The 19,831-nt window shown below is 39.6% G+C and overlaps 1 protein-coding gene across 3 annotated transcripts in view; it reads right to left on the reverse strand.

Annotated features, from left to right (window-relative positions):
* The window catches only part of dock11 (dedicator of cytokinesis 11), a 65,047-nt gene that overhangs the window by 5,153 nt on the left and 40,063 nt on the right, over positions 1-19,831 (reverse strand). For all 3 annotated transcript variants that reach the window (XM_037112303.1, XM_037112302.1, XM_037112304.1), the window contains 19 exons: positions 18,395-18,483; positions 16,326-16,446; positions 16,000-16,066; positions 15,019-15,066; positions 14,482-14,627; positions 14,232-14,347; positions 13,987-14,124; positions 11,473-11,655; positions 10,899-11,012; positions 8,298-8,513; positions 6,611-6,668; positions 6,061-6,167; positions 5,351-5,473; positions 4,421-4,534; positions 3,412-3,558; positions 2,684-2,894; positions 1,202-1,392; positions 835-935; positions 493-631 (listed from right to left, as the gene is read on the reverse strand). In XM_037112303.1, coding sequence (XP_036968198.1) covers positions 493-631; positions 835-935; positions 1,202-1,392; positions 2,684-2,894; positions 3,412-3,558; positions 4,421-4,534; positions 5,351-5,473; positions 6,061-6,167; positions 6,611-6,668; positions 8,298-8,513; positions 10,899-11,012; positions 11,473-11,655; positions 13,987-14,124; positions 14,232-14,347; positions 14,482-14,627; positions 15,019-15,066; positions 16,000-16,066; positions 16,326-16,446; positions 18,395-18,483 — 2,429 coding nt within the window. The remainder of the gene's footprint in view (positions 1-492; positions 632-834; positions 936-1,201; positions 1,393-2,683; positions 2,895-3,411; positions 3,559-4,420; positions 4,535-5,350; positions 5,474-6,060; positions 6,168-6,610; positions 6,669-8,297; positions 8,514-10,898; positions 11,013-11,472; positions 11,656-13,986; positions 14,125-14,231; positions 14,348-14,481; positions 14,628-15,018; positions 15,067-15,999; positions 16,067-16,325; positions 16,447-18,394; positions 18,484-19,831) is intronic.

Below are 19,831 nucleotides of genomic sequence, written 5' to 3' on the forward strand. Positions count from 1 at the left end.
CTCAAACAAAGATATGCACAAAACAAAACTATCTGCAGGGTAAGATACTACTATAGCAGGGGTTCTAGATCTTTTCCCCTTTGCAATACAAACTGAAAGTTATCATGGGCCATGGGCCAAAGGTAAAGACGGATGGTGTTGTTAAATGCTAAATGGTACCTGGATCCCAAGTTCCCTTAATTGGCTGTGTCACAAGGGTTTTTAAGTGTCACACTTTACAAAATATGAATTGCCTGACATATGAAATGGGACAGATTTATCACTTGTCTTACAGTAATTATTAGCCCCCTGGCCACAACATACTGTAGCACAACACTTTCCACTCACCCATTCTCACAACCAGCATGCCCTCTCCGTTTTTCATGCAGACAAAATGGTACCAATCATTGTACAGTGACAATGACAGGGACAATAAAGTGACAATGACAGCAGTCTGTCTGACCAACGGCATATCAAAGGCAACCAAGCGTCTGTGTGAAAAAGTACATTTACCTGCTCGTGGATGATGTCAGACAGCTCCTTTACCATTTCTTTGAAGTTGGCCTTGAGGCCTTCGTGGTACTCAAACTGGTCCTCCTTGATCAGACGCTCATTTATGTCCAGAGCCATGCTGCATGCCTGGACAAAACGCCTGCAAGTATCCAAAATAAAATGACAAACTAAGTAACAACCTTCAATGACTGTTCATAAGATCACTTATTAACTGTTGGCAATAGTTAACAATATGTGTTAACAAGAAATGAGAAAGTGGAACAACATTATGAGAAACCATCTAAGACAAATAATTGAGAGTAAACAAGCAGATACGTTAGATAGTGAAAGGTTAAATGTTACCTGAAAATGTCTTTGAGGTCTTTTACTTTCTTGTTGCCAGACTGGTTGGATTTGCTGTCATCCAGGAATGCTCTGGCATAGGCCATGGGACCTGCATTCACCTGCAGCAAAACATAAGCATTCTCATCATACTCTGATCAGTGCACAGACAGATTCCAATCAGTAAGCAGGCCTTCTCACGGCACCCAACTGATGACCCCAGTCCAGTTTTGGATAGTTACCATACATTCATAGGCATGTTTCCTCTTCATACTAATTTGATATCTAGTCATATTTTACCCATAAAAAAGCAATAAAAGGGAGTGATTCACCATGCAGTATCTGTTCACACAATTTGGTGTGTCTTGAAGTGACTTCAAATCTTTACCTGCACAGAGACGCAGCCCTGCAGTTTGAGCTGCAGTTGGATCATGTCCACCTCCTGGTTGGAGCAGAGCTTGGTCAGCTCGACCGTTCGCGCCTTCATCTCATCTATGGCCACGTCCACCGGCTTAAGCTCCACCTGCTTCTCCCCCACCACCTCTATGCGCTTCTTCACGTACGGGAAGGTGTTGGCAGCTGGGGACAAGAGAGCAGCCTGAGACATGCTTGCCAACATACCAAACTAAAGTAAACACAAGTGCTTCTTTACGGGGTCATCTTCAGGGCGATCCCTCGCCTGGTTGCTTGTCGTGAGCAAGCAATCGAATGTAATGACAGGCACAGTAAAAGCTTTTTCAGCCTTTATGGCAACCTAATGTTTGCTTTGAAGGCACTGCAAACATCAGCACTAGAAACAGCAAAAGTATCTTTGTTTCCTTTGGTGTGTGTAATTGAGATGCTAAGTATTGTCTCTCTTCAGGAAAACTCGCCCACAATGACAACTACATGTTACCTGTTACAGTAACAAGCTATTTCAATGTTTGCTGTCACTTCCCAGCACTGCATGTATATACAGAACAACGGGTATGCATTAAAGGGAGACTTCACCCAAAAAAGCCCGAATATGTATTTTGCATCTTACCTGTGCAATTTATTAATAATCTATATTGTTTTGGTGTGATTGCAGAGTTTTGGCGATATTAGCCATGGAGACATTTACCCTCTCTCAAATATAATGGATGGCACATACATTTGGAAGACACAATGGTAATGTCACTTTACAGAAATCATGACCTGGTTCCTCAAGATAATCTGCGGACCTTCTGTTTCAAGTGAGAAAGTGGTTTATTTAGCATGGTTAGCTTGCCGTCTGGCAAAATTACAGTTTGTTTTTTCCTACCATTGATGTTTACAACGTGAGCCTCTCATCCATGAGTAGACACATGTATCCTTTCTGCATGGAGATGCGGTTGGCAGGTCAGTAGCTCCTTACTAAAACTGCTCACAACAAAGTCGGTGGACTACCTTGAGTAACAGGGTGAGTTTTCCAAATTAAATCTTTTTGATGCTTTGAGCACCGCAAGCTGAGTACTATCATGTTTAATAATACTGTAGAGAAGGTTGACATCTCTACAGCTAATATCTCCTCAACACTGCAACTCACACAAGAACAATCTGAACGGTTTAATAGAACTACAAGTAAGAGGAAAAATATGTGGTGTTTATTTTTGGTTCACTGTCCCTTTGAATATGACTTCAAATAGATCGGATGAACAGCTGAGGTTTTTCTTTCATGTCTGTGTGAGGTGTGTCATCATGATAACAAAGAACAATGTATTATGCTGTGGCACTTGTATGGTTTTACGTTCTCACACGCCAACTTCTAGACATTTACCCTACCGGTTTGACGAATCTGTCACAAAGCCAACAGTCTGTCACAGTTAACTGCCAATGTCAGAGTGTTGTTGAACCAGTGTGTTTCACGTACTTGTAAGCACAATCCTCCTCTTGCACTGCTCCTCCACCCCGCCATGTTTTTTGCCCGACAGCGTGTAAGGTGTCTCGAATACAAAGCGGTTGATGTTGTGGCATTTCTCAAAGTCTGTCTTCTTCTCTGGCGCCTCCTTCTCCTCGAAGTACGGCTTGACAAACGTCACCTGAACGTAGGCAAACTTTGGGTCCAGCTCTTTGGGGTTAACCTGTGGGAAAGCGATGGCCCTTAATAAATATATACAATAGCAAAATATATAACAGCAGTACATGTGTGAGAGGCGGGCAATAAGTGAGGCTTAAATCACATGAAGGTGAACTGCTGAAGATTGATGAAATGTCCAAAAGAAACATAACTCAATCTTAACTTTCCTGAGATCACCATGGAAATAAAACACTCCTTTTGTTTCAACACATGGTGCCTCACTGACCTCCACTTACTCTTCAATAGACCACAAAGTTTAAGTAAAAACAATCAAGCATTCAAAGAAATCAAATTGCAATCTGTCAACTGAGAGTTCCCAGTGACTCCATGGAGAAGTAACTGGATATTTCCCACACTATATTGGACAAATCATATTTTCTAAGTAAACACAACATTGTTTAAACGGCTTACTTGCATTTCTGACTGCATTTCAACAAAAACAACATGGTCAGTGACCACACATCAGAACTATTTATTCCAAACACTTCCCACCTTTTCCTTCCTCTATTTATGTACCGCACCTTGTTTGAATCCTGGATTATCTTGACGTTTTCCGGCCCGAACTTTTCCCCATAGAGTGTCAGCAGCCGCTGAGAGATTTCAGACAGCCCAGTGAGTTTGGGCTCTTTGTAAATGTACTCCTTCCCGTCCTCTTCCTCAAAGAAGCCCTGTGCAAAATACGTATTCACTCCGTTAAAAAAGTGATGAGAGACAGTCCAGTGTGTCCAGTTCAGTGTGCTGAAAGAAGTATGCATTTTAAGAACCAAATTCATCTTCAGTTATTTTTTTGTTATTTTGTGCTTTTAATATAAAAAGTGCCAATATTATTATAAAGATGGATGGATTAGACTTATTCTTTTTTTTTGAAGATACTAAAAATGCAAATACAGCATGCTTCAGCTGTTTTTTAACCCAAATGACTATCTCTCCACTGCAAGTAAGATTATAATCAACACAAGTTCACTCCTTTCTGCTCACTTCCAATTATCTATTCTACTTTGCCTTATTTTAAAGCTGTCTTGCAAAAGTGGAAGCTAAGTTATTTTTTACCTCCTGAAATGCATTTTTTTAGTTGTGATGTATGGTATGATTCAAGATTCAAGAATCATTCCAGTTTACAACGTTTCAGCTTTTTATTAATCACGTGTTACGTGGTGGTGGTGACACAGCAAATATAATGCTTAATATTTCTGATACAATCAAATAAACAACTTGACAACCTGAAATGAAAAGTGATTTATAACCATACCCATCGGATGTACATTCCGTTTCACCCAACACTTTTGTATGCAAATTATTTTGGAAGGGCCCTCCTTGTCTGTGTACACCGCACCGTCATTTCAACACAGCAGCGTAAAGCTGTGACAAGGAATTTTTTTGCTGATTCTTTCGGCTTCTTTGGACAAAAGATGGGGCGCTTGAAACAAAGTAAACTTCAGAGCGGCTATTTTCCTAAGTCTGTTTAAATAATAACTGTTTAAATACTGTTTGAATACAGCTTAAATAAATAAGACCCTTTGTTGACCTCACCTGTCCATAAAAGGCCACTCTAAAGTACGTCCCGAGCAGCCTGCGGCCTGACTGTATCACCTCCATTATCTTATTGTAGGCTCTGTGCAGAGTGTCGTACAGCCGGCTCAGTTTCTGCAAAAATAAGACAATGCAGAATCAGATTGTTTTTGTTATCGGAGGAACTGTGCAGAGTGTGCAAAAACAAGCAAATACATTTCAGTTATGTTATGTCCTACAAACTTATTTAACATCGAATATGTTGTATGTCAATTATTTGATACTTGGAATAGAGATTTGCCACTTAAGGCATAATGATGTGACCACATAGTCCACCACTTTTGGAAAGGATCAAAGCGCTGTATCAGTAAATATGCATAATGCTCACAGGGAGTGCAGGCAGCCATCTCAGTTTCATATCAGACAATTACATGCCTTTCATGTTTTCATGTGGTAAAGGAGGCAAATTGTGTGTAAAGGTGTGAGCATGCAAACAGGTGGTTAGGAGGAGTTTGGCGTGAGGTTGTCACGCAGAGCTGTTTGTGTTTTCCAAGAATCTTTTTAAGATCAGCAGGAGGTGTCTCGTGACACCAGGAGTGGGGGAGGAGTTTGCATGTTTTCTGCACGGGTTCCATAACAGCGAAGGGCTAGGTGCATTCCAAAAAGGTGAGAAAGTCACCAAACACTTGTTTTAATGAGTCACTGTTATATGAGAAGTATTTTCTATGAACAATGTCTATTCTTTTAAATTAAAAAACCTTCAAATATTTCAAAGACCCATGTTAACCCTGCAATCCAGTAGCTTGAAATGCATTCCTTACACTGTTGTGATGATTCCAACTTCATAAATGAGAGGAGATGTATAAATCATTTTTCAAGGGAAGGCTATACACAGTGGCTGCAATCTTTGTGGAGGATATGTATCTGAGTGTGGCAATACTGCTGCGGTACCTCATACTCATGACGCTTCTCATATATGGGAATGATAAGTTTGGCGATGTGCGTGATGAGCTCGTAACGTTCAGCTTTCCACAGTGCTTCCACACACACCTCAAGGTGTTCGACCAAGACTTCCTAAAAAGGGGGAGAAAAGGAATAACAGAAGGATTTTAGCAGGATTTTACATTCACAATACGAGAATGTCATCAGATAAATACATTTTATAGTTTGGATTTTATATTGTCATCAACAGGGCATAATTTAGATTTTCAACATTAGACTTCTCATAAAACATCGATTTTTTTTTAGCTAATATTTTCCCTACAAGTGCATAATTCCAGTTGAGAAGCTTGATATCAGTCACCATCCATCCTAGCCAAGATCCACCAATACTGTTAGTAGAATGTCATATCTACACAGATTAATTGGCAAAACCAATTTATCGTTGTTGACATCTAAGTTACAGTTCTTCTACCAAAACTATACTATTTTTGATACCTTCCTTTGACAAATTAAATTGATTGAATGATTAAAATGATTGATCAAATTATCTAAAATGGGGTAAATTACTGCCTGATTAAGATGAAACAAACTATGACTCTGACAAAACATTTGGCCAACCTTACAGTTTTTGCTACTCAGTGCTGCAGACACAATTTAGTGACTGGATTGACTGACTATTTTCTCGAGCATGAAACCGAACACTGTGCCAACTGCCGCACCTCGGTGTAATAGACATCTTGCATTCCTGTGTCTTCTCTCATGGCAGCTTCTTCTTCAATATTCAAGGTAATCTTCTTAAATGCTGCAAGGCCACTCGGGAACAGCTCTGGGGAATGAACAGCAAAGACAGAGTAAAAAAAAAAAAACACTGCTTTGTGACAAAACATTTTTTGTTACAGGTGTAGCATCTCAGAAATTAGCTCTAAGAACAACAAAATTCTATGAACTGTTACAGTGATGGATTAAATGTTACTCCAGGATTGGAAGCTTCTGTGTATCGAATCATAGATCACGTGATAAGTACTGCTGTCGAGGCAACCGGCAAACAAATTTTTGCGAGAGATAAGCATGCCCTGCCAGCCAACTGTTAATCACTCTCATTTTCCGTTGACATTCCTAAAAGACAAACACCCGCTCACATTTGGTTAGGGGACAGTTTGACGGCAGGTTTTGCATCAGATACAAAGAACCATGAAGCAACAAACAAAACACCACTGTGAGCCTTTGTTTTTTACCAGATAGCAGTGTGTGTGTGTCGATGGGCCTTACTTTTCCTGTGCAGGTATTCTGCAACCAGTGCAGCTACATGAACATAACACATGGCCGCCTGTGGAGAGCAAAACAAGTAGCAGATTAATTGAATGTTTTCTACAGCTGAAGCAACAAGAGTGAAAACATTTAGCTTTACATAAATGCAAAAAATGGAAACTTTGCCATGGAGTCAGTGAGACAGAAGTGAAATTGTAGGGACTGCAACAATGGATCCTACTGTAAATTTACCACACAATGACTCGCACCTACAAACCAAACATGCAACACATCACTAGTGACACAACAACAGGCATGAAACAGGAAAGACAGAAAAAGTCTGTTTGTGTTCCTACAGTTATTACCTTACCTATTATTGATAGGTATATTTAACCGTGTCTTTACTTTTCTGTTTGGATAGTTGTTTTATGAGTCACTGTTAATTTACAGGAAGGAATTTCATTCTTTATTTTTCTTTATTGTTAAGATAATCTGAATCTAAAAAAACAAAGAATCCATTTAAAAATGAAACACAAATAGGGCTGACCAATTAAACAATATGAAATTGAAACTGTGCAATGATTCTTTGCAATATCAAAATCAAAATGTCCATTCCCTTACTAACTGTAAATAATGTCGCTATCACATCCATCAAAATAGTTGCTTTTTAAAAATGTTTTCCCCCTTTCCTGCAGCCCTAAATAGAGACTGAAATAAACTAAAAACTAAATAAAACTAATAAACAAATGCAACATAGAAAATAACAAAGAAGTTTCCTGTTTGTGAAAAGTCCCATCAGCCTTGGTTTAAACAATTTTAGTTTTATAAATAAATGCACTTGAACTCCAGTTAAAAGACAACAGAACCATTACTCTGCATCAGTCCTGACATTTGACCTTTTTCTAGACAGGAGCAAGAGAATCTGCCGTAACCAAAGCACACTAAATCACATTGCTATCACAACCCCTTTAAAATTAAATAATAGTAGAGTAGTGATAGCCAAAATTAACCATTTTAACCAAAGAATATGACTGGACAAAATGTTCATACTATAATTATATAAACTTCGACTGTTACTGTAACTCTATATCAGACTCCACCGTTTACATTGAACCAGACTGAACAGCCAACGTTTATTTCTTAGTAACCAGTAACAAAATGACTAACCTTAACCTGACTTCTCTGTCTAATGTTTTATACTGTCAAAACATTGTAAACGGTGTATCAACATAGGGCACCATAGTAGCTCAGTTGGTAGAGTGTGCACCCCATGTGCAGAGGCTGTAGTCCAACCCGTGGCCACCTGCTGCATGTCATCCCCCCTCTCTCTTATCCCGCTTCCTGACATATTTCAAGCTATCCATTGTGAGTGTGTTACTCAGCCTGTGGCCTACATCTTAGCAGTACAACTATGTAAAAGTTGTCAATGAATATATTTCGATGTGCTCGATCCATTAACAATCGGCCTCTTTGTTGCATTTTGTTCTGAAACGGACCAGGAGTGATACAGCGAGTAATGTTTTGTTGAGACCTTGTGGGTTCCTAATCAATTTCATCCCTTATCAAATATTCTCTATAGTTCTCTACCAACGAACTTAATTTCTTTATTTTGAAAGCCAAGACAACACTCCAAACACTCCTTTATTAGTCTTCAACTGAAAATCAAACTCGAGCCACAAAATGAAACGGTGTGTCTTTCTGTTGATACCTCCGAGAGATCTCCGTTCTTGAGGTGTGCTCGGGCCATGCTGTCCAGCCAGGTCCGTCTTAGTTCAGGGGTGCTGGCGTAGGATCGGGCCAGACTGTACTGGAGGTCCAGCAGCATCTCTGGGTCTTTCTCATGCTCCCTCATCTGGGCTGTGGCCATCAGCACTGTGCGAATCCGTTTGGTCAGACCCTTCACTTCGGAGGGGAATGCCGTGGACTGCATCATGCAGAGATAAGTGAACACAGACAGACTTGTGAAAACAATGATCACATCCATTAGAAAAATACAAACTGAGCCCTGTCCTTTAAATGTGGCTTAACTGATCCAGGCTTACATGTTTTAGTTTCTCATTGAATTTGAATTCCTTAAGCGCAATTTGATTTGCTATTCTTAGATTAGGTAATCTTCAAAACAGTGAAATAAGGACAACAGGAAGAGAGAGTCCAAACCATAGTCATTGCTCTTATCATTGGCCGTTGTGATGCACTGATTGCAGACGTGGGCGTGCAGGAAGGCCTCCCAGCATGCAGTGGGCAAGACCCAAGAGTGCAAATCTCATTTATGCATTGTTAGCTGTGTGACTGTGTTTTATATTGTGATTCACAGTGTTTCCACACTTACATTACTGTTAAACAACTAGATAGAATGTGGTGTGGGGTATGGAGTGTTAGATTGGTAAGGTCCTCTCCAATGGGAGTGCAGGAGACCTTTTTGGTTTTAATCTGCGGCAGCAAATAATTCTCCTGTATGCTGTGAAATCTTTAAATTAGAGAATCTTAGCACACCTCAAAGTCTTATCACAAACATATTCTGACTATGAAAATACATTAAAATACATTCATTGTTAAAACGACATATACCTGACTAATTACAGTAAGTACCAGGTGTTTTAGCTAAGCGGTCTTGTCACAGTGTAAACATTTTTTGCTAAAAGGATCCCCAGCTCAATTTGGACTGCTTGAAGTGTACACTTTATTTTGTATATATTTTATCATGTATAATAAAAATGTAACTCTTTGTTATGCAGATAAAATTTTGGTAATATTACCAACACATTTTAATAGTCTCTCAAACTATATCCATATATCATGCTTTTTTCATATTTCTCTTTTGCATTTGTAAATTGTTAATATCCTTATCTGGATAACTTGGTTTGTTAACCATTGCCCTTTCAAAAGGTTCCGTGTCTAGGGTTTCAGGCCATCTACTGTTGATGTTGCAGATTGCAACCAGCTAAGCACCCCTCATTTTACCCTCACATTTGTTGGCTGGTAAAAATCCCTGTTCCCCCTGTAGATATGAAACACTCCTACTAAGGTTGCGAAACACAAAACACATAGTTACAAATGCAGTATTTTCTGCAAATAGATCCCCCCCAGTCTTACAAAGTGGCCCTTTAATCAAAAAATTGTTTATCTTTAAATTAGCTAAGATTTTTGCTTATTCATTCTCACAATGGGGAGTATATCAAATGTCCCTGTTGAATCCTCTCTTGGCTTGGATAGCGCATCAAAGGGTTTTTTTTGTTTGTTTGCTTATACTATTATAAGCCGCAAGGGAAATTTGTTTTTCCAATCACAGGATCCGAAGGTTTATCTTTTTTCCAATAATAGTAGAGTAGTGAACATTAACCATTTTAACCAAAGAATATGACTGGACAAAATGTTCATACTATAATTATATAAACTTTGAACGTAACGTAACTTAAAGGTTTATTTCTTAGTAACCAGTGATAAAATGACAAACCTTAACCTGACTTCCCTGTCTAATGTTTGATATCGTCAAAACATTGTAAACGTTGTATCAACATAGGGTGCCATAGTAGTTCAGTGAGTACAGTGTGCATCCCATGTGCAGAGGCTGTGGTCCAACCCATGGCTCCCTGCTGCAGGTCATCCCCCCTCTCTCTTTTCCCGCTTCCTGACATATCTCAAGCTGTCCCATCACATAAAATCATAAAGAACAAGTAAAACAAAGAAAAACTAAAAAGAGCCCGAAAAAAACATGTGTGTGTTACTCAGCCTGTGGTCTACATCCTAGCCGTACAACTGCATAAAAGTTGTCAGTGAATATATTTCTATGTGCTCAATTCATTAAGAATTGGCCTCTCTTGGCTTGGATAGTGCACCAAAGGTTTATTTTTTATTTTTTGTTTATACTATTATAATCCGCAAGAGAAATTCGTTTTTCCAATCACAGGATCCAAAGGTTTATCTTTTTTCCAATGACATTACACACGGGCAGATGAGTGAAGTGCCACACATGGCACGGTGGCACAGACCACTGTTAGGGGTCGGTGCCTTGCTCAAGGGCCAGGATGTGAACTAGCATTCTTCAACTACTAGCCCACATCATACTTTTTTTTGGGCCAAGGTGGGACATGAACCAGCAACCTTCAAGTCCTCAAGTCCCTACGTACTGAGCTATTGCCGCCCTATATGGAAAGATGAACTCTTCACAGTGCATCATTTAATCACATCATTACATCATTTATTTTCATGGTTTCTTTTTTTATCCTTTTTTGGTTCATTTATAAAGGATTCAGAGCTGTGGTCGGACTTTCTGTTTTTCCTACACTAGCTTTGTTGACTTCTACCATACCTTCATGGCCTTGTCACTGTTTGCAAAGTTGTTGATGATGGAAAGAGATTCCTGGAAACGTGAACTGCCAGTCAGCGCCACGTCGGAAATCAGCTGGCTTACAGCAATGATGATCTGGACGGGAAAGGGAGTGAAAGAAAGAGAAAAAAAGAAAGAAAGATCAAAGCAAAAGGAGGAAAAACATATTCAGACAAAATGCTCTGGAGGACACTTATATTGACAGAGGACAGAGTAGCTGGAAAACTCAGCAGTCCATCTGTGTTTAAACTGTTTAAACACCCTCTTCACATTCTTCGTCCACCTAATAAAAGCAACTGAAGGACTCAGAGGAGTTAGGAGTTTGTGAGGACAAGATGCTACGTGGTATGGGTGAATGTTGGAGTAAATAAGCACTGAGATAAAGAAAGAGCAATATAGAAAGAAAGAAAATTATAGACCACCAAGTGTGATGAATGATGACAGTATTGATATACTATATATATTCACTGAGTATTGAACACGAGCAGAGGCCGGATCTATAGGTTGCCAAATGGTTTCCTCTTTCTCTCCCTCAAAAACCGACACTCCGCTATACCTGCAGGTGGGTGCGTAGGAAGGTCTTCCTCTTGGTGTACTCATAGTTGTTTCTCATCAGCAGGTAGAGAAGGGCAGACGCCTCTGCCCTCAGAGAGCCCAGCTTGGAGACACAGCATTTGAGCACCTCGCAGCAAAGAGCCTCGCACAGTGTCACGCGGCCCTTAAACAGCACCGACGGGAACTGGCGGGATGACATGTTAGTGTGTTAAAGGCACATTCTGGGCAGAGAGGGCATTAGAGGAATACCGTCAGTATGTAAGGGGGACAGCAGGAAAATTGGCAGTGAGACATTAGAAAGGAACAGGAGCTGTGACATCCCAAAAAAAATCCCATCACTTTCCTGCCTGTTGTATTTAGAATTATGAGGTTTGCTACCGAGTAGAGTGAGAATGCTGTTGCGCTAATATTAGAACAAACACTGACCGTGAATGCGGTAGATCTTCAGTATCACTTACATTTTTGATGTCACGATTTAATCCAAATGTCCAGACTTTTGCGAATAGTCTGTGAGTGCTTAGGACTGTCCCCAATGAGAATGCATCCAGTCCATAAGGGACCTAAAGCGGAGGCTCTGGACGCTACAAAATTCCAGAGAGTGTTCTTGGGGTGCAGACTTCACCAGACTTAAGTAACAGAATTACCCATAATTCAATATGGACACGATGGTGTGGTTTTGTCAATTGAAAAATCAAAAAGAACTTGAATGCTTAAAACAACTACTTTATCATAATTTTACTTTAAGTGTGTTGGCCTTAATAATATTCAACCACATCATAAAACAGATATATGTAGACACAGGCTGTTAGAGGTGATCACAGTGCATTTTATATTGTAGTTTTTAAGTATCACAATAAATATCACAATTCATTTAATATTCTAAATTAAATTGTCCCAGTGCAGAATATTCTCTAGTTTAAAGGGATATTCCGGCATAAATTTAATCAGTGGTATAACACACCGTGACACCGAGTAAGACCCCCCCTTGAGATATATAGTTTTCCGACCGCTAGCTTATGTAGTTTGATCAACCTTAGAAAAGACTGCACAATAAGAATACACTGCAGTCTATGACTACAGCAAGAAACCACCATCAAAAAGCCACTCATAGCCACAAATAATGCTCAGAACAGCACCAAACTTCAAACAAACAGTACAAATAGGGTCCCAGCACATAGTTCGAGGCATCAAACATCTGCTAGCTTTGCGGGATTTCTATTGAAAAGACAACACAGCTCACCACTCTCCAGCAGCAGCTTGCTTGTTGTGGGGAAGCCCGACAAGTTGATTACCGAGTGCAGTGGAGTTCTGCAGCTCAAGGATGAAAATGTATAATATTACTCCATGGAAATGCAATCAAAGTTCATATGTGTCTTGCCTACCAGTTTATAACGGTTATTATAGAGAGCAGACAGGGAAAAGAACAGAATTCAGCATTTCTAACTACACTCGGTAATCGACTCATCAGGGCTTCCCCATAATGAGCAAGCTGCTGCAGGAGAGTGGTGAGCTGTGGTCTCTTTTCAGTAGAGATCCAGCAAAGCTAGCAGTTGTTTGAGGCCTTGAACTATGTGCTGGGACCCTATTTGTACTGTTGCTGAAGTTTGGTGCTGTTCTGAGCATTATTTGTGGCAATGATTGGCTTTTTGATGGCGGTTTCTTGCTGGAGTTATAGAGTACAGTGTATTGTTATCGTGAAGTCTTTTCTGAGGTTACTAAAACTAAGCTAGCGGTCGGAAAACTTCATCTCTCGAGGGGAGTCTTCCTTGGTGTCATGGTGTGTTAGATCATGGATTAAATTTACGCCGGAATATCGCTTTAAGTATTTTAGAGATCTCATTGTGTGTTTCTTCCTCATTTTTAGTATTATGTCTGGTACCTCCCAGAGTGAGATTCCTCTGCATTTTGTGAAGTTTGTCTTCAAAACCCCAGGTGAGGTGTTTACTGTCTGGATCTCCAGAGACCACAGTTTCACTCTCTCTCACTAATATTGTAAGATAAGAAAACATGCCAGAACAGAGTCTCCCCTGCCACTCTCCTATGATTCATCATACAAGCAGCCGACACGGATACTTCTGATGCTATCAGGGGAGTGGGTGGTCTCCTCCCATGGGAACTAAATGTGTTCCCTCATTGGTCTGAGATAAAGTCATGTTAGAGCTTGCTTTTCATTCCCAAGTAAAGTGTTTGAAAATAATGTCTAAAAATACACGAGATTAAGAGTAAGAAGGCAACGTGGATATGGGAACGAGGAAGCCGCAGCAACAACAAACACAGGAATGATAAAATATTTATTCTATGCATCCGTGTGTACTTCCTAGTGATGAATGACACTTCACTGTGCAGCGTGTCCCTGCAAATTGGGTTGGATATTATAAATAGTAACAATGGTAGCAATGACAAGTCGGCTCAACAAGTGACGCTCCCTCATTCACTATCTCAGTCGTATCAATTTCACTTTTGAAGCAATACCGTGTTTCTCTCTGTGTGCATATGAATGAGTGTGCTGAAGTACCTTGTTAATAAAAGCTCTGAGAGAGGCGAAGACATGTCTGAGTGCAGTTTCTGATTGGCTGACTTTTAGGAAAGTCAGGTAAACATCAAACACCTTCTTCATCAGGGGGTTGTGACCGTCACTGTCCAGCAGCTGGGTCTGATACATGCACACACATGAACAAGAATCAATTATATAAATTATAAACAAACAATCATGCATGTGTGTGTGTGTGTGAGAGAGTGTATGTGTGTGTGTGTTCTGACCTTGAAACACTGAGTGAAAAGAGAGAGGACATCCAGGACACTCAGGCACACCTCGGTGGACATGTTGCCCTCCAGCAGAGCCTGATGGTGGATTTCTGCTTCTGAAGGCCCCGTCCCTTGAACACACACCATATCACTACTGTTTCCTCATTTTCACTAAGGCATATTATTCATTGTTTACTGGATTTCATCAAACACACTGATGTAAAAATTAGAAGAGTTTTGCATATGAACTGGTGTGTGTGGCTACCTATGTTGAGTGTGAGGGAGGCCTCCATGGTGCTGAACTGCTGTATCTTTGTCTGCATGAGGCTGGCTCGGTTGCAGCGCATAGCCGGCATTGTCTGGGACTTCCTGTCCGAGGAGAACAGCTTCGACACACACACTTCCTGACTCCTATATTAATAATACATCCACAGAAGGAGGGAGAGAAAGGATGCATTTATTTGTTTTAAAGACAGAGAGAGAAGGAAATGAGATCTTCATCACCTATAGAAATGTTCTAACTTAGCTGCAGACATCTAACCTTTTCTATTACTGATTAACACAGAACTGGTGTTCTTAAAAACAAAACAGATTGTTAAAACACTGCATATTTCTCCATCAGGAGCAATGGTTGATGTAATCATAACCCAAACCACACAAACGTTTCTTTGTTATCAAATCTTCCTGGACATCTTTGAATTCCTCTGAACTAAGTATAGCCAGGTTTCAAATTTCAGATGTTCGACAGATAATGCTGGTGTGACAGGTAAGACGAAGGTGTGTAAGGTTTTCCTGACCTTACCTGCCAATGTTCCTTTTTCCAATGTACCGGAACTGAATCAGACAGACTCTGCAGGGACAGTTACAAATAATATAATAATAAAATTAGCTGACAGTATGCATGGATGTCTTGTTCAATTTATTACTGAACTTCGTAATCTTTGATTTTACTTCGTGTTGGCTGCTGAAATATTAGTAATGTGAGTGTCTGACAAATTTAACTATCTGGTTTCTGTTAAAACACAAGGCTCTTTTATGTTTGGTTGATAAGGCATTTTTGGCTCTTGTGTCTCCTCAGTATTACATAACTGTCTCCCCTCTTACAGTAAATAGGAAAAATGACATTCATTTATGTTTGCCTTTTAATGACTTTGCCATGGTTTTAACTGATGTCAACTGAATGTAAGCGACATGTTTTGACACTGCACACCTGCCAGCAGATGTTTTTGAACCGTTTTCATGAAGTATGTCGTAACTCTCAGCAGCTGTTTGACTCACTCACTGTTTGAACTTATTTTATAATTTACACCAAATTTATTCAAGAATATAACATAGTGTGGTAAGCATATCAACTTTTACAAATACAGTAAACAGTAACTAATATAAGCTACTTCTTTGTCATCCATGGAGAAAGTTGCAAGACTCCTTTGAAAGAACACTCAAATTTTACAATATTTACTCTGAAAGGCTGCCTACAAATTCTTAACTGACTCGGCCTACTTGTTAATTTGACAAATGTTATACATGAAGATATTTCCTTCTTGTGTAAAAAACGTATTGATTTGTTATAGCGATGTAGGTGTGTATTTGCATATAGATCAGGGAAGTGAAAGCCAATTCAGTCAAGATCTATTCTGGACGGCTACGTTAGTTTTCCATTTTCCAAGTAACCTTTCACATTCATTCTAGTGGATCAGATACACGGTTAACATGCAGTCATTTTCACTGCATTACAATAGGCCGTTATGTAGTAAAGAATTGTTTTTTTTAGTACACTACTTACTCTAGCAAACTGAGGAAGTTCATGATGTCTTGAGGGTTAACTTTGTTCCAGTAAGCATTCAGAGTGTCTGCAGACAAACAGAAATAATTAATCAAGCTGCAGACAACAGGGATAAACATTTCATGTTGATTTTGGAGTGTCATCAATGGGGGATGCCTGGCTGACAATCAGTCATTCCCAAACAGAAATGTTACAGTATGTGTTACAGCGGAGCCAAGTTTCCACGTAGAATACATCCCAAAATAGCATAGAGGACAGAGACATAATATCCTGTGTGTAGTAAGTGAAGGTCGAACTGTGTGGTGGGGACGTAGATCATCACTGACCCTCTGACAAGGTCTTGACAATGTGCAGGAAGCAGAGCAGGAGGCCCTTGATCTCATAATGTCCCAGTCTGCCGATTGGAGGCATGGGGCTGCTGCTCATCGTAGATCCACGTCTCTGTAGCTGCAGAACAAAGTATAACACGCACAAATACACAGTAAGTGTGTCTTGTCACATTTTCAAGAATTATTTTAGAAATAGGAAGAAGTTGCAGAGGTTGCATTGAATTATCTGGCATTATTCTATATATCTTTTCTAGGAGATGCTGTGTTTGATAATTGATGTTAATTGTGCTGACGTGCACTGTCTGTACATCTGCCAACAGAGGTTGAGAGTTCATCTCATTTACTGCTTTGGTTTAGCGGTGTATATTCTATTTATGTTGTATTTATTCAGGATTCTTTAATACTTGTTTCACATTCCAATCACAAATTTTAAATATTCTGACCCGATGAGGCACAAGACCTCTGCAGGTGTTCATTTGAATCTTATTCCCCAATTGGATAGGGATGTAGAGAGCTTGGAGGCCACGGTGCTTTGAGCTCTCTGTCATGTTCCTTCGGCCATACCTGAGCAATGTAATGTAACAAGACACATTGTCCTGCTGGGACTGACATCAGGGAGTGTCACTACCATAAGGAGTTGTACTTGTGTTTGATTTTCAAGCAGGGCATTGCATTGTAACGAGATGATCAACGCTGTTCACCTCACATGTCTGTGGTATTAATGCTATGGCTGATCAGTGAACATCATCCAACAACAGTCACAATCATGACAGGATTGACTGTTTGGAGTCTTACAATTGGGTAGTAAGCTATTTTTGGTATTTAGTAGAGCTGCAACAATTAGTTGACTTATCGATTGGTCAACAAAAAAAACAACTGTTTTGATAATCAGTTCTATTTTTCAGTAATTACTGTTATATGCTATAGTCTTCATGCATATGGCAGGATGGCAGAAACTATTGTTTTCAGGCTTTCATACATTTCTTTTGATGTTGCTGCAGACCTATTGCTTTTCTGGGACAGACAAAGTTGCTGGGTGCCTGGGTATGCTCTTAGGAAACGTCACTAAGACAGTTAAAGACGTCATAGCTTATTTGTGAGGGACTATTTTTTGAAATGACTAACTACATGTTGCGGGCACTGGTGAGTATTTACAGGGAAAGATGTAGAATTTCTGTAGATCATCAGTCAGTCAGTCTACACATCAATAACATTTATGTTGTTGAGCAACTTATTTCTGACAGCAAGTATGAAAAAACATCTTGTGTTTACATCATGAAGTTGTCTGGAGTTTACCATCAGACAAGCGCAGACATCTGCACATTAGTTTATATGATGGCTAAAGGTTCGGGGAACCTTCTGTAGCCAAGAAGTTGCCTGAAGTTGCTGCAATAATAGTAAGATGTGACCGGCTGTTGAGGTTGAATTACCAGAAACCATAAACAAAAGATAGTGTACTGAAAAGCAACACAATAACGTATTTATACAGATAATGAATTATCCACTCCAGTCAGTCTAGACTAAGTGGATCTGCAGATCTGGGTGCCTTACAGCAGATACACAATCAGCTCTGATACATGAATAAGCCTGTGTTCTCATGAAGTCAGTTACTTTCCCCATTTCTTTTTTTTTTTTACTATCCTGTCTATTTTAGTATAGAACATATGGTATCCAGTAAGTGGAGGGTGCCCAGATCAAAAGAACTTAAGTCATTAAGTCAAAGGAAATCTTTGGGATATTAAATCAATAGTAACGCATTCAACTTATTTAATGTGCCGCAGTTGCACAGTGGGAACAGAGAAGGGATTGTTATGTTAGCCCCTTGTCTACACACTGCAGGAACATCACACTGAGAGAAACATGTAGTAGTGTTCAAAAGCAACATGGCCAGATTTGGATCAAAACAGTGTGTATTAGAGGCATTAGAAACTAATTGACGGAACCGATCAAATACAATTTTGTAGACATTAGAAACGGCAACAAATCAAATTAAAGTGTCAGGCTGTGCTGGGCCTACATTGATGAAGTGTTAAACAGCAGGTCGGCCCGGTGTGAAATGTCCTCACCTCAATGCTGTCTGGTGTCCCTGAGTCCATAAACAGAGAGCCTCTGGAGTCTTCTCTCCTGACAACATGGCCATTCTGAGCTGGCAGACCTTCAGCCAACACAGTACAGAGATTGTTAGTGTCAACAGAAAGCAGCACAATAAACTATACTCAGGCATCCAACACTTGCAAGCTCACTGTCAGTAACACATTTTCGGGATACTCTCTTAAGCTCCAATAATGACTTTAGGCTTATATTGACTGCAGAAATAAATACCAGATGTACTGAAAAACCCAAAAGTCCTCTAAATTGGATTGCAATTTCTACTGATATGATATCTAACATAAATCATTAGTTAAGGGGGAATTCCACTAGTTTTACTGGACAAGACCAGTTTACAAAATCAGAAACATTACCAAGCCTGGGAGCCCAGTTGTTTAAAGCCTTCTGTGGCTCTGAAGAAACTTTCAAGTTTGTGAACATAACCCGAGTTATGTCACCAGGGAAAAGAAGCTCTTGAATCACACTGTGGGAAGTGTGTGAAGGGATCTTACTCGGGACTACTAGAGGTCAGGGTATCTGATCTTCTACTGATTTAATTCAAAATGACTGATTATATTTTGATCTTTCTCATGTTAGGCAGAAATCAAATTAAAGATAAAATATCTTCAGTTCACTGTGTTTTGAACACTGTGTTTTTGTAATCTGCTGTCCCTGTGAAGTCCTTGTTCTTCCTTGGGTCCTTCCTTTGGGCAGGTACACACTACAGGATTTTTCAAACCTTCACAGATTAGGAGACCACACACTTGATGATAACAAAAAACAAATGTGACATTTGACCAAATATCTTGATATCGATACCGCAATGATATAGTAAGGATGACTAGTGGTTCTTTCACAAAACATTAACACATTAAGATTGATAAATATTCACCAGTAATGTAAATATAATGGCTAAGTGGGTAAAGACGTAGGTAAAGCATTCAAACAAGTAGAATAGTCTGGTTAGCTAAAAAAATAATTCTATCACCTTACTGTATTGCAGCATTCAAGACCAGGAAAAAAGAGCACCAATGCCATTTCAGGATAAAATGTTATCCAGCATCTCACACAGTATATGATCTTATATCATGATAACAATATATTGTATAGTATATATTGCCGAGCCCTAGTGCACTACTTTATTGGTGATGAAAATAGTCGATAGGTGCAGCTTATCTCCATCATCAAAGAAGAGTCATCATTGGTTAAGTGCTATGATGTAAGTGGTGCCACATCCCAGAACAAATGTGTGGCACATGTCTGGCCTAAAGCTGCTTTCAGACAGAGTGCTGCTAATGGATCAAGTTGTTCGTAACATAAACATTGTGTATCTATGAGTAGCTGTATCACTAAGGGCCTTTGTGCTGATGATAATGGATGATGTAAACAGGAAGGATGCTATATATGCTGTACTG

The sequence above is a fragment of the Acanthopagrus latus genome, chromosome 10 (genome assembly GCF_904848185.1).
Source record: "Acanthopagrus latus isolate v.2019 chromosome 10, fAcaLat1.1, whole genome shotgun sequence".
NCBI lineage: Eukaryota > Metazoa > Chordata > Actinopteri > Spariformes > Sparidae > Acanthopagrus > Acanthopagrus latus.